Below are 14729 nucleotides of genomic sequence, written 5' to 3'. Positions count from 1 at the left end.
AGAAACGAGCCAATCGCGTCGCGCCTTCCTTCCTCAACAGAGAAGGGGAGGCTCCCTGGAACAAGGTGGCCGGACTGCGAGCCTTGACCAATCGGCAGGCAGCAAAGGGCTCGCCGTACGTGTCATATTTGCATAGAGCGCCGTCGGCCTGCGTCCGTCCCGCCCCTTTCCTGAAAGGGGGCGGGGCATAGCGCCTGGCTTATGAAGGGGGCTCCAACTTTCTCGGGGCGCTGCTCGGCGCGTCTGGCTTCGAGGGCGAAGGTAGGGGCGGACAGGGGGTTTTGTGGGACTGCGTGGGCCGTGGGCTGGGCCAAGGAGGAGATGGCGCCCCTCTCAGTTGCACGTGCAGAAGCCGACTGAACCGGGGGTGGAATCGCATCCGCCGCTACACCGGAGGCAGCAGCAGGCTCGGTTAGGGGGCCCGTGGCAAGAGCGGGAGCGTGGGAAGGGGGTTGAGGAGAAATAGCCAGAAGCTCGTCTCACTCTGCTTCATGGATGCATGCATCTATGCCATCACATACCCGCATCCTGCATTTTGCCTAACTGCCAGCGTTTTCTTAATATTTCCAAAAAGTACCTCAATGCTAATTCAGTGCTTCAAGGATTTTTTTTTTTGACAATTGGAGTATCAAAGCTTTTGAGAAAAAATGCATGTGAAATGTTTTGAACATCTTGGCTGCTATTGATAGGCTCCCTTAGTCCCAACTTAAACCAGTGTTTGCACTGCACTTTCTTGTAAGTACCCTAAGTGTAAAGTCGCTTTGCCTGACATCCCCTGGCTCACCTGCTTTTGTAAAAGTTGTTCAAGGCTACTAATCTAAAAGTGCTTGCTAGGAAACAAACCGTATTGCATTTGGTGGGACTAGGATTGGAGTGCCAAGATGCCCTATAAGTGAAAACTGTAATTGTGTTGTGATCACTTTTAAACATAGCATGTTATGGTCATAAAGAGCCAGTGTGTTGTAGTGGTTAGAGTGCTGGACTAGGATCTTGGAGGCCAGGGTTCAAATCCCCACTTGGTCATGAAGCTCATTGAGTGACTTTGGGCCAGTCACTGCTTCTTAGCTCAACCTACCTCACAGGGCTGTTGGGGGTATTAAATGAGGGGAAACCCATGTGACCATGTTGAGTCCTTTGGAGAAAAAAGATGGGATATAAATGCCAATAACAATAATAACAACACAGTTCAGAACTATTGACTGCAATCTTACTCTTACAGAGATTGGTGTTAATAGTTTGAGAATACTTCTGGGTCAGAGCAGAACCAAACTGTGTGCCACTGACAATTGGGTAGAATAAAACTCACAGAAACTCTTCTTTACTATATAACATTCCCCTTTGATGTATATTTGTTTTGTTTTGGACCCATGCACTGCTGACCTGGAATCTTAAACTTGCGTCACTGTCTATACAACAGAGTTCAAAGCCCTTCATCTTTGGATAGTTGGCAAATGCCTTGGCAGCAGCTGTTTCCAAATGGGTGAGAGATTAACAAACAACAATCCAGTAGCATTAATCTTTGCCCATATTTTTAGTAATAGCCCTGAACTGATCCTAACTTTCTCACCAGTGAGCACTGAAGTGTTGACTTTAATTAAATTCATCACATGGCCACATACAGTATATTGTTTAGTATTGTTTCTGGTTGTAGCATTTGAAGCACTGTTTGTCTATGTGTGCCATATTTTACATATATTCACCTAAACATGGTGCCATTGGGCCTACAGTATTGAGCTCTTTGCATTACAGTCGTACCTTGGATCCCGAATGCTTTGTGAGTCGAATGTTTTGGCTCCTGAACGCCACAAACCAAGAAGTGAGTGTTCTGGTTTGCAAACGTTCTTTGGAACCCGAATATCCGATGTAGCTTTTGATTGGCTGCAGGAGCTTCCTACAGCCAATCGGAAGCTGCGCCTTGGTTTCCGAATGTTTTGGAAGTCGAATGGACTTCCGGAACAGATTCCGTTCGATTTCCGAGTTATAACTGTATACATATTTGGGCAATCTACAGTGTTGAGATTAGAAACCCTAGGATTGCTGATGGGGAGGATCATTTAATACAGATTTTATACTATTTACGATCCATCACAGTAGTGAAGAATATTTGTTCACAGGTGCATGAGCTGCAATGGAATTTCTATAGCTCAATCTGTCCAAATATTACTAGAACCCTGTAAGACAGCAGGCTTGATACTTGTGGTTCACATGTGGTGGAAATAAAATATATAGCATTGAAGTTTAGCAGACAAATCTTGATGCAATAAGAAGTTCATTTATCATGAGTCTTGATGCTGCTATGACCTCCCAGAAATTCATGGTTAATGGGAGCAATACTATATCAAGATATGTGAGGAAGAACAGGATTAGGATCCAGTAGAGATCTCTGGCAGAGTTTTGACATCTTAACTTCCCCATCTTTGTCCCAGCCAGAAATATTTTATTCCACAGTCAAAAAACAATAACCCTGGCATTAAAAAAATACAGGAGATCAGTCTACTTGTACCCATTTCCAAATATTTGTACCCATTTCTTCATCACTAGATTTTAGCTTGACATAAGGCATTGCATTCTTAAAATAAATTGGTGGCAAAATCATCGAAGAGGCTTGTCACAGCATGCTTGGATTTCATTGGAATGCCACACTGAGAAATTCCTTAAGGATACAGTTAATGTTGACACCTACTTGACAATGTTCATAATTAGGGGAAATGTGGTGCCAAGTTCCATCTTTCCGTACTTCATACCACATGGCTTGGTGTTTTGATGTTCATGGGTGAGCATGTTGTGTACAGTGAGGTTTGACATCTTTCCCTTTCCTACTACAGCAGGGGTTCCCAACAAAATTTTCTCGAGGACCCCTCATCGAGCCGCTATTGTGACAAGGACCCCCATTAATTCCTAATCCTAAAATTAAAAAGTGAGAGCCAAATTAAGAGTCTTTTTATATTTTATATTTATACGTTTTTTACAGCTACGATTTAGGTTCAATGGACACTGACAAGATCGGTTCGAGAGTCACTGACTTACTTGCTTGAACATCAAATGCATTATCTTCCTCTTCATCTGTAGGCCTTTGCCGTTTTAATGAACCACTTTTTAACCAACGGTCCATTTTTAACTACGCGAGCTGTAGCTTCCGCGAAAAACAACGCTTTGTTTACAAACACTACTGTTTTGCAAAGAGGCAGCGCACGCCAGGGAGGAGGGAGGGGAATGGAGAAGACAGGGTACCTGCGCAGTAGCGCACAAATTAAGCCGACGCGCGCAAAGCATCTTGAGGAGGTGAGCGTTAGTAGAATGCGTGCGCTGCCTCTTTGCCAAACAGTAGTGTCTGTAAAGCGCCACCTAACGGCATACAGCAGAACTACTGCCTCTATCTAATTCTAGTTTTGCGCTAGACTCTGCTCATGCAGGAAGCAGCCAAAACAAAAAATCTGTTATCATACGAAATATATTTAATATATTTTTTATTCTAATAGCATCTTGCGGACCCCTCTGGCATAGCTCGCAGACCCCTGGGGGTCCCCGGACCACCTGTTGGGAACCACTGTACTACAGTATTTGCATTTCTCAGTCACTTGGAGAGCGGAATCCAGTGATGACCCTCATGTGTCACAGGTTAGTTGCCCATTTCCATAGTGTCCAATGTTAACTCAGGAGAGCCAGTTCTTCCTTTCCATTGCAAGTCATCAAATGATGTAAATTCACCTCCAAACATGAGAGAAAATCTGAAACCAGCTGCTAATTTGGAAGAAAGGCCTATTGAACTTAGCTTCCTCTTTAGTAGGCATGCGTAAGATTGCACTGAGACTCAAACCCAATGGGTTTTGATTTCATTATAATTTGGTTTTGATGTCAAGCAATTTTTAGCCACCTTCCTCACAACTGGCTAGAAGCTTACCTGAGACCTTTAGTCCAAAATCCCATCGGCTGAACATAGTAGCTCATGGACAAAATGTTATTCACTCCTACTACAAGGATTCTTTCTCAATTTGATTTTTAGGTTGTGAAAGAACTGTGAAAATGTTGGTCATTGGACTTGGAGGGTAAGTGAATGGGTAGTTGGTTAAAATCCAGTTTTGCTTTAGATCAAGGATGGGGAACCTGGGACCCTCATGATGATCATGGAATCATAGAATTGGAGAGTTGGAAGGGATCACAAGGGTCATCTAGTCCAACTCCTTGCAGTGCAGGAATCTTTTTGTCCAACGTGGGACTCGAACCCACAATCCTGAGATTACAGTAAGAGTCTCATGCTCTGCTAACTGAGCTATGATGCTTGAGTACAACTCCCACCACCCCTGGCTACTGACCATGCTTGGCTGGGGCAGATAAAAGCTAGCCTCAAACATTTGGAGGGTCCCATTATTGCCTTAGGTGTTTAGATTTACCCAATAGCTGAGAGTGGAATAATTTGCTTTTTGTGTGCTTTTACTGCTTTCTGGTCACTTTTCAGGATTGTGGGGGGAAACATACTGGTAATTGTATTACTGCAGGCATATCCATTTCGAGGGCCTAATTCGGCCCACTGGTCAGTTTAATCCAGCCCCTGTGGCAGTTTACTTCCCAGGGTAAAATCCTAACCTCAACAACTTCAATCCTTAAAAAAAGCTCAACAACTTTTTCCTAAAAATAGGTTAACAACTTTGGTTGGCCCTTTGGCCGACCCTCACGGCTTTTCACTTCATCAAATCTGGCCCTCTTTGAAAAAAGTTTGGACACTACTGTATTTTGCCGGTGCTAACCTTGATGGGGGGGGGGAGGGAATAATTGCTACCTGGCACTTCTCGTTCCTGTCTCTTCTATGAGGGGGGTACAGTAGCTAAAATGAGCCTATGACACTCATGTAGTTGAAAATACGGTACTTGAATGTTTGCAAAAGGTATAGTAACTAAGGAGGGTGGGTGGGAGGGAGGTAACATTCTTTTTTCTAGTTTCAAAAGACTTTTGAGTTCTGGGGAAATGACTCCTTGCAAACAGGAATTTTTGAGGGAAGATACTATGATTCCCTGCAACAACTGAGTAGCCATTGTGCATTTATCATGCAAAAGGTAACAAAAAAGTTGTCTGAGATGATGATTAATGTGCTTTTGGCCATTATAGCATATGCTATCTGAAAACATTAAAATAATTAGGTAAATGCATTTGCCAAGTTACAATGTAGATACTATAGTAAACAAATTATCAAAATGATGTTTTTACGTACTGTATAGTGTGCTACTCTGTAACCTGCTATAGTTCTGCCATTCTTTTCTACAATTCAGTATAACAAATGGAGGGAAAACAACTCTGGCAAAAAGGCTTAAGAAACAGCTTCCAAACTGTACTATACTTTCTCAAGATGACTATTTTAAGGTAAACAATTAAAGGAACTTTATGAGTTAAAGTAGAACATTTCCAGGTTAGACGCAGAATACAGTGTGTTTCCAAATGATCAAGTAAAATAATGTTATGGGATGAGTTATGGGATGATTCTTGTGTATTCTGAACAGCTTCTTGTATTTTCAACTTGCCAGCTCCTGCCAACCTAGCAGTTCGAAAAGCATGTCAAAGTACAAGTAGATAAATAGGTACCGCTCCGGTGGGAAGGTAAACAGTGTTTCCGTGCGCTGCTCTGGTTTGCCAGAAGCGGCTTTGTCATGCTGGCCACATGACCTGGAAGCTGTACGCCGGCTCCCTCGGCCAATAATGCGAGATGAGCACGCAACCCCAGAGTCGGTCACGACTGGACCTAATGGTCAGGGGTCCCTAAATATCATGACACGGGGACGCAGGTGGAGCTGTGGTCTAAACCACTGAGCCTCTTGGGCTTGCCGATCAGAAGGTTGGTGGTTCGAATCTCTGCAACAGGGTGAGCTCCCGTTGCTTGGTCCCTGCTCCTGCCAACCTAGCAGTTCGAAAGCATGTCAAAGTGCAAGTAGATAAATAGGTACCGTTCCGGTGGGAAGGTAAACAGTGTTTCCGTGCGCTGCTCTGGTTTGCCAGAAGCGGCTTTGTCATGCTGGCCACATGACCTGGAAGCTGTACGCCAGCTCCCTCAGCCAATAACGCGAGATGAGGGCCGCAACCCCAGAGTCAGTCACAACTGGACCTAATGGTCAGGGGTCCCTTTACCCTTTACCTATCTTGTATTTGTACTTTTATCACTTCAGTTTTTGATATTTATCATCCTGGTCCATGCTGATTTTAGTTGGATTTAAATAATACTCTACTTTTTAATAACAGGAATGTGCATGCATGGCATTTTCAAAACTTACAGGATTTGGAGTTACTTGGTATAGTATTATCAGGAAGTTTATTGTTTGTTCTGACTTGAAATGTATTGCTGTGTTCATTTAAAATTCTAAACTGTTCTGGGTGCTGCTGCCTCTCACATTATTTGCCTTCCTATGCAGTGGCCCATTTTCAATTGTGTTGTCGCCATCTACCCCTAAAATTGCTGACTCCACTACAGCTATGTATGATAAGAAGTCTAAATTTCATTTCCCCCTTCAAGTTCCCCCAACAATATTAACAATATTGTTGTTGTTTTTTCTAGCCAGAATCTGAAGTGGCTGTAGATGACCGTGGATTTTTGCAATATGATGGTTAGTAGACCCAATACTTTTTTAAGTCTGAGTTTTGAAAGCAAAGTAAGCAAAATTGTAATATTTGAAGAACCACTACATTTCCAGCAAACATTTGTCTATACAAATATTTTTGTATTCTTATTTTTGACTAGATATTTCTTCTTAAAATAGCAAAAGTGGCATTCTTGGTGCCTTCAACACACACACACACACACACACACACACACACACACACACACGAGAAAATGGGAACTGGATAAGCAAGAAAGAGTTCCAGTGGTTGAACAACTATGCAGCGAAGTGTTAAATCAAACAATTCTAAAAATGGATTTGTGACCCCCCCCCCAAGCTATATATGAAGCAAACTGCTATGCAGCAGCCAAAAATACCATTTATGCAGCACAGATATTGATTCCAGTGGTTTGATTTTTTTTAAAGCTTGCAGTATGTCAATAAATGGACAGCAGCAGGGAGTCAGTGCTGGCAGTAATAGATGGAAGGTTTTAAGTTTGTTAATTCTAATAGATAGGAAGTGCTTCGCAGCATCTTTTATTAAGTTTGGGGATTTCTTCAAGAAGCAGTTTTGCAGAACTAGTCAAAATACATGCAAAGCATCTCCACAAACCAGTAATAGTGAACTCAGCTAAAACTGAGCAGGCATCTGGCTCAGTAACAGTTTAAACTGCACAACTATTTCCATATGATCATTGCTATCTGGGCAAGATAAGTAGTGAACTTTGGTCTTCAGTCAGATGTGATAATAATATAATGCATTTTCTTATTCAGGCATTGCAGGAAACTTTCCCTCCTTTGTATTTCAAGTTAAGTTTAAACCAAACTGTGACATCTAGTGCATAAAAAAGTTCAAACTGAAGATTGTTGGCTAACTTCCTCCACGCAGCTATTGCAGAATTAATTGTAACCAGACATCCTGTGTGTTTGTGTGTGAACAACGTTCCTAGCAGCTGATCTTTCTTGCTGAAAAGAGGCACCAATATTCCACTCCAAATCTATAATTCATTATACAAATTCTTACAAGTACAGCCCACCTATAACAAACCAAAAACATTGTGTTCTCTTGGTATTGAATGCAAACAATTTATCTGCCCTCTTTTCCTCCTCTGTTCTTTGTTCAATCACTCCATTTCCCACTCTTTGAATCTTCCTTTCAAAACAACCATGCCTGTTTTGAGAAAGCCTCACAGATTTAGGAACTAGAGCACAATCCTTTGACCTCTTTGCTGTTCCTCCATACTCCAAGCACTTCTCATTGGCACAGCCCTGGTTTCTCTCTCCGACTATTACCATTCTTGATTAATAACAGTAGAATGCTCAAATTTTGGTTTATACGACCGCTGCCAATACTGACTCCCAAAGATCATGAAAACAGCTACATCATAATGGAATGTTTTTCCATTCTCTTCATGATATACCGCTAGCATTTTATTTTGCAGACTGTAATTGTTGCCTTTAATTTTAAGATAACATTGTTTCTTCTAGTACTTGATGCCCTGCATATGGAAAAAATGGTGGCAGACATACGCTCTTGGATGACAAACCTACAAGACTCTGCATTGACAAGGCCACTGCATGATAAGCAAAAGGGAGAAAAAGACAACCATATCTTAATTGTTGAGGGCTTCCTTCTGTATAACTACAAGTAAGCAAGCTTAGCATGTTAAAGTAAAAATAATGCATACTGAATAAGCACATCTTACTTGGTTCTTTATTATTGCAGGCCTCTCAGTGATATATGGAATAAAAAGTATTTCCTAACAATTCCTTATGAAGAATGCAAGAAGAGAAGAAGGTACTGTGTTCCGAAAATCATTGCCCAATATTCTATTGTTTGCTCATAGCTGTATGTTCCCACACCTACATAGGGACCCCTGACCATTAGGTCGAGTCGTGACCAACTCTGGGGTTGCGGCGCTCATCCCACATTATTGGCCGAGGGAGCCGGCGTACAACTTCCAGATCATGTGGCCAGCATGACAAAGCCACTTCTGGTGAACCAGAGCAGTACACGGAAACACTGTTTACCTTCCCGCCAGAGCGGTACCTATTTATCTACTTGCACTTTTTTTAAAAAATTATATTTATTGAAAATTTTTAGACACACACACACATACAAAAATACAAAACCCAAAAAAAACAGAAAAAACAAGAAAAAATACAAAAAAAGAAAAAAAAGAATATACAAAATACAAAAATATCAAAGACTATAATTCTAACTTAAATCTTTACCCTTTAGACTCCCCCGACTACCCCCACCTAGGGTCCCTATTACAATATTATTTAGGCAGTATTCATTATAACTTTGCTTATCTTAAATATTATTCTCTCAATCCTTTATTCTTATTTTAATCTCTTCTTACAAATATTAATACAATCAACTTTAATCTAATATTTCATACCAAATATTTCTAATTCCCATTATTCATTCTATAAATCTTTTCCCCTCTACCTATAATTTTTTTATTAACAACGAATCATCATTCTAATATTAACTCTTGTATCAAATATATTCCAAAACATAATAACATAACTCCCCCCCTTCCCCCAGATCTAGGTTTTCCAGAAGTTTACAGCGAGATCCATATAACATACCAGTATAGGGCCACTCCATTCCATCCATCTCTTTTAACATTTATAAACTATTAACCCACTCCCACCCTTTCCCATAGCTTCCACAGAACATTCCCCCCCCACTTCTTCAGTTTCCCACATGCACCTTTATTCCTGTCTTCCCAGAGCATGCCCTGTCCTCCCCCTCTCACTGGGAGGGCCAGAGCCCACCCTGGTTCATTTTGGAGGAGTTCTTGAGACCAATCTTTTTTCTGTTCCACATCTCCCACTTGTGGAACATTCTTCCATCCTTCTTCTTCCTCTTCCTGTTGTGCCAATTCTCCATACGTTGTACAAATGTCCAGTGTTGATGCTTCCTTTTTCACCTCAACGTCCGATTTCTCAACCTCAACGCCAGTTCTTCTTTCTGTGCAGCTTTCTCCATTCAGCTCACTTAATTGTTTGTTATATTCCCATGATGAGGCACATTCCCGCAACAAAGTGGTATACGAGTTCAGCCCCTTTTTAATTTCGCGGATCTCTGCAAATATCTTATGCCAGGGCTGATCTTTTGCAGCTGCTGAATCCGAGGCCATCTTATCTATTCTAGTCCCGTGGGAAACCCACCAGTTGCACTGCAGGGAATGGCGGAGGGCTTATTCCAAAACATTATAAGCCATTTTGTTGCCCAATCTGGTTACTTTGTTCTTTAATTTCCTTTCAATAGCCTCACTTTTAATTTTTTCAGTTCAAGTTATTTCCCAGTCTAAGTATCCTTTCTTTTAATTTCTTTTCACCATATTCCACTTCTTCTTTTCTTTTAACAGTTCCACCCCTCAAAGTCCGCTAGATCTGGTTCCCTGGGGGGGCTTCTTTTAAGCCAGTTGCTAATAACCTGGATACTTCGTTTCACCTTCCCGGCAAGGGATCGGTTACTGCATCACAGTCTGTCAAAGGGGGGGTAATCGACTCCCTTTTTAAATCACCCCCTGCAGCCAATTCTTAATTTTTTTCCAATATTTTTCCAGCTTTTTGCTGACAGGTTTAAAATATGAAGTCCTTACTTGAAAAGAAGGAAGAAATCCACTGCTTTCCGCTGCCGGCATGTAGCTTCACTTCGCGAGGGTAACGGTTTCACTCAAGATGGCCCCCGCGACTTCCACTCAGGCTCTCTCCGGGGCTTTAAAGCTTGCCGGGGAGCTGAGGAGTCGTGTTTTTGGGGCGCCGCTGAGCCTATTCGTCCCCCGGAAGCTCAACCGGGGGCTCTTTTGGGGTGGTGGGGCGCTATCCCACCTTCCCCCCCCCTCGCGAAGCCGGGCTGCCTCGGAGCTCGAGGCAAACCCCGCCGGTTCCAGCGCTTGCGGTGGCCGGAAGTCTTATCTACTTGCACCTTGATGTGCTTTCGAACTGCTAGGTTGGCAGGAGCTGGGACCAAGCAACGGGAGCTCACCCTGTCGTGGGGTTTTGAACCGCCGACCTTCTGATCAGCAAGCCCTAGGCTCTGTGGTTTAACCCACAGCGCCACCCGTGTCCCTCCACACCTTCATACTGCAATCTAATAAGGGAATTGCAAAGCAGATAACCAGCTCTATTCCCAGTTAGGTTTTTTAAAAGAAACTTGATCAGTTTTAGAGTTGCGCAATTTGGAACAATGCACTGTATTTTTGAAAAAATGATGATGATGATGTCTTGCAAAATTCTGGAACGGTATTATATCTCCAGGGAAATCACAGGTTCCAACACGAGTTCCTGTAAATTAGAGCCTCAAAATCTGGCAAAGAGACAAGTAAAGGCAGATTCTCTCTGCTCTGTCTGTGCTTTCATGCCACTAGCAAAGTCATTTGGAGATAAGCAAGGAGTCAGTGCAACAAACTTGGCAACTTAAATGCTTTTAACTTTGTACTGACTCGTGGTCTAAGAGAATGCTATGGGGTTTTTAAAAATTACATTTATATCCCACCATTTTTTCCAAGGAGTGCAACATGGTGTATACACTTCTCCCCCTTTGAGGTATGCATTCAGGTGTTTAAAGCCCTCTAATTGTTATCTATATCATTTGAACAATTTTGATCCCTGTGTATTTTTAGCTATAAGAAAATCATTAGTGCTGGTGTGCTAGCAAGTGGTGCCTTACTTGACACCAGAGTCCTTCGTTTCAAGCAGGCAAACTTTCTGTTTCTATATATTAAGACTGTTATGTTTTTATATATTAAGACTGTATATGTTGTTACAAATAAAGCTAACATTGTTGCAGTACACAAACTGAAGAAAGAGCATGCTGTTCTTCTATCCTGTACGTACTAGGCACTGTAAAAAGCAAGTTTTGTTTTGCTTTTTACTCATTAAGTCTTTTCTCCAGGCTATAAATGTATGTCTTAATAACCTAGACTTTAGGTTTTCATTGAAAGAGCCCAAACACAGTACGCTTACTCCAGCAAGGCTTCTTTGAATTCAGTGGGGCTTAGTCCAAAGTAGATCTATACAGAACTGTAGCCTTGCGCTTCAATTTTTAAAACCATAGGTACATTGAACTAAGTCATAAAAGAAAGCAGTAGCACTCATTTAAAATAACCATTTTCTAGATTAGGCTGCAAGCACATTCTACCTTACAGTGGTGCCTCGCTAGACGAATTTAATTCGTTCCACGGGTCTTTTCTTATAACGAAAAATTCGTCTAACGAATCCCATAGAAATGCATTGAATTTTTTTGGAATTTTTTTTTCCCATAGGGAAGCATTCGCTAGACGAATTTTTCGTAAAACGAATTCGTCTAGCGAGGCAACCTCCACTAGAAAAAACCTTTCGTTAAACTGAAATTTCGTTAAGCAGGGCATTTGTTAAGCGAGGCACCACTGTACAATGTACAATGGTGTTTTTAAAAAAACCAATCTTCAATTAAAGCTTATGGAGGATACTTCGTGCCCCTGAATACATTAGGAAAATAGGAAGCTGCCTTATACTGACTGAGTCAGACCATTGGTCTATCTAGCTGACTGACAGTGGCTCTCCAGGGTTTCTAGGTGGGGGGAATTCTCAGCTCTGCTTGGGAGATGTCAGGGAGATGCTTGGGAGATATCTTTTGCATTCAAAGCAGATGCCACACCACTGCGATACATCAGGACATGTATTAGTCTAGCAGGACATAGGCTTGCTAAGGGTCTGAGGTCCTGTCCAGTACACCTGAGGAGGGGGCAGCTGTCACAAAATCAAAATCTGTTTTAGTAAAGTGGATTAGAGGAATTTGCACCAAGTCTTTGGTATTGGACACCTTGAGATTGTGTCCTTCTGAGTTTGAAGAAACTACTGAAGAAACATTTTATTAAGAAGTTACCATGTAAACTAAAGATATAAATATTCAGTCACCACTAGAGGCTTTTGATATTTTTGGATATAAATTCTTGCTAAGCAAGATGTCTGAGTAAAGCTTCTGTTCTTATACAGCACACGAATTTATAACCCACCAGACCCACCTGGATACTTCGATGGGCATGTATGGCCAATGTATCTGAAACATAGGAGAGAGATGGAAGAAAATGAAACTGGCATCGGTATGGCAAACACATTTATATATAATATATGCATATAGCTCATACACGTAGCTCATTCAAGTAGAGAATGCTGGCAAAAGTAGTGACATTACCTAGTTCAGGTTCAAAGGACTGGCCTTGTTGGCAGGGGTGGATTTTGAACTTTTAAATTTCAGCAGTGCCCTGTGCAAGGCCAAAATTTGGTGCCACCCCACCTCTTGCATTCTGTTTTGCTCTATTCACAACGGGCTCCCCTCCCCCTTACTCATGATCAACATGTGTGACTATATACGAATGACACCAAGAAATAAATGAATAAATAGATTCAAACAAGGAAAAGGCATGAGAGTTGGAGAGTCCTCATGACTCACGAGGAGACCCTCCCCAGAGCCTGAAGAGGACTTCAGTGAGGGCAGAGGCAGCCCCAGAGACTGGAGGTGCAGTGAGACTTTGCTTAGGCTGCTCAGCCTCCCCACCTAGAGACTTGTGCATTTTTGCACAGCCTCCAGCTGGCCCCAGAGCTTCTAGTTGAAGAGAGGTGTGTGGAGAATGTGAGAGAGCTAGAGAGCAGGGGAAAAACAGGTCTTTTTTTTTACAGTGTTCCCTACTTACACAATTTTTGCATACACGAGTGAGAGCTTAGAACGTAAACCCTGCTTAAAGGGGGGGGCATCTGTCATTGTTGTGATGCCCTGCAGCACCCCCTAGGCTCAGCGCCCAGTGAGGCAAAACTGGTTGCACTGCCCTAAATCCACCTCTTTTGTCAGAATGCTTCAGCATCTGTCTCATGGGGTAAATGTGGATGGGAACGTGTGGGTATCTGAAGATGGCTATTTAAAAAACAAACAAACAAAATTCTCTGACAGTGCCATGCTAACTTCCTCGGAGGTAAGTTCAGTTGAGTTCACTGGGAATTACTCCCTGGTAATGCATAATGTTAGTACAGGTGAAACTCCGAAAATTAGAATATCATCGAAAAGTGCATTTATTTCAGTACTGCAACTTATTGTTTTTTTATTTTTGTTTTTTAAAAATGCTTTCTTTTGGAAATTCCACAGTACTGTAATAAAACAAATAGTAACAATACAAAAATAAAGATCGCTATTACATTTCATTAATTACATTCCATTTATAATTGACCTGCTTAACGACAAATAATTAGTTACAACAAATAAAGGCTTGACATATCTTGCTTTGCATGTCATGCATCTATCTCATATATTGGTTTCGCCTTTTAAGTTGCATTACTGAAATAAATGCACTTTTTGACGATATTATAATTTTCCAAGTTTCACCTATATATATGTCTGCAGCTTTTTAAAAATTCACCTAAAAAAAAGTCAGTACATAAAGCTTATGTGAGTTGTGAATGGAATGTGGGTTGCACTGGAAGGTAGCCTATTGAAAATTTCTGGCTGTACTGAAGATGTTTTGACTACTTCACTGCTCTTCTTGCAGTTTATTTGGATGGAACTCAATCACAGGAAGACCTTTATTCAAGGCTATACAATGATATAGTACAAGAACTGGAAAAGTCAAGTAAGTAACTAACTACTGTAGTGGAAAGTTGGTCTAAGAGTACTACACTGTGTACTTGCTCCTTCAGAGGGAGTACAACTCCCATCTAGGAGTTGCATAATTCGCAGAACTAGGAACCTCAAGCCAGGAAGGATTCAATTTAACTTAATTTGATGGTATAAGCTTTTTATGATTCTATCCAACATTTTAAAAAGCTATAAAAACTAATGAGTGATTATAAAGAAGCTATAGCCCAGTGTTTGTGAATGTGTGTTTTTTCTCTTCCAACCTTTCAGATTATCGTGGTGCTATTGTGCACGTATAAAGCCTTGGCCTCGATGAGAGCAATAACAAACCTCATACATGAATATTTTAATACGTTGTGGCTAAAACAATGTTTTAAGAAGCTAACTGAAGCCCTTCCAAAGCAGCACCAAACCAAGAGTGTATGTGACATTCTCATGGATATGCTTTCCAGCTAGTTTATTTAGAGTTACTGTTCTCTTGCTATGGTGTCATCCATTTGGAATAAAAACCCTAAAACTTT

At 41.5% G+C, this 14729-nt stretch overlaps 1 protein-coding gene across 4 annotated transcripts; it reads left to right on the top strand.

Moving 5' to 3' along the window:
* The first annotated feature begins 11 nt into the window (after nt 1-11).
* NMRK1 (nicotinamide riboside kinase 1) lies at nt 12-14729 on the top strand. Of its 4 annotated transcripts, none has more exons than XM_035099735.2 (10): nt 13-261; nt 3559-3618; nt 4004-4046; nt 5265-5355; nt 6539-6587; nt 8070-8229; nt 8308-8379; nt 12579-12685; nt 14123-14203; nt 14479-14729. In XM_035099735.2, the coding sequence occupies exons 3-10, from the start codon at nt 4024-4026 to the stop codon at nt 14505-14507; spliced, it is 612 nt and encodes a 203-aa protein (XP_034955626.2). In that variant the 5' UTR covers nt 13-261; nt 3559-3618; nt 4004-4023; the 3' UTR covers nt 14508-14729. The 4 variants fall into 4 exon arrangements, with proteins under 4 accessions (XP_060136041.1, XP_034955626.2, XP_060136040.1 ...); XM_060280057.1 differs by having other exon boundaries at nt 3480-3618; XM_035099737.2 differs by lacking the exon at nt 13-261 and adding an exon at nt 281-411.

This window comes from Zootoca vivipara, chromosome 11 (assembly GCF_963506605.1).
Source record: "Zootoca vivipara chromosome 11, rZooViv1.1, whole genome shotgun sequence".
In the NCBI taxonomy this organism is placed as follows: domain Eukaryota; kingdom Metazoa; phylum Chordata; class Lepidosauria; order Squamata; family Lacertidae; genus Zootoca; species Zootoca vivipara.
The sequence above is the reverse complement of the archived record's forward strand: the minus strand, read 5'-3'. Positions and strand labels throughout refer to the sequence as shown.

Excerpts from the sequence above, each read along its gene's own strand:
- NMRK1 (XM_060280058.1), top strand. The coding sequence starts at position 4,024 with ATGTTGGTCATTGGACTTGGAGG. Across the intron at positions 5,356-6,538 it reads CTCAAGATGACTATTTTAAG|CCAGAATCTGAAGTGGCTGT; the intron begins GTAAACAATTAA and ends TGTTTTTTCTAG. Across the intron at positions 12,686-14,122 it reads AGAAAATGAAACTGGCATCG|TTTATTTGGATGGAACTCAA; the intron begins GTATGGCAAACA and ends CTCTTCTTGCAG.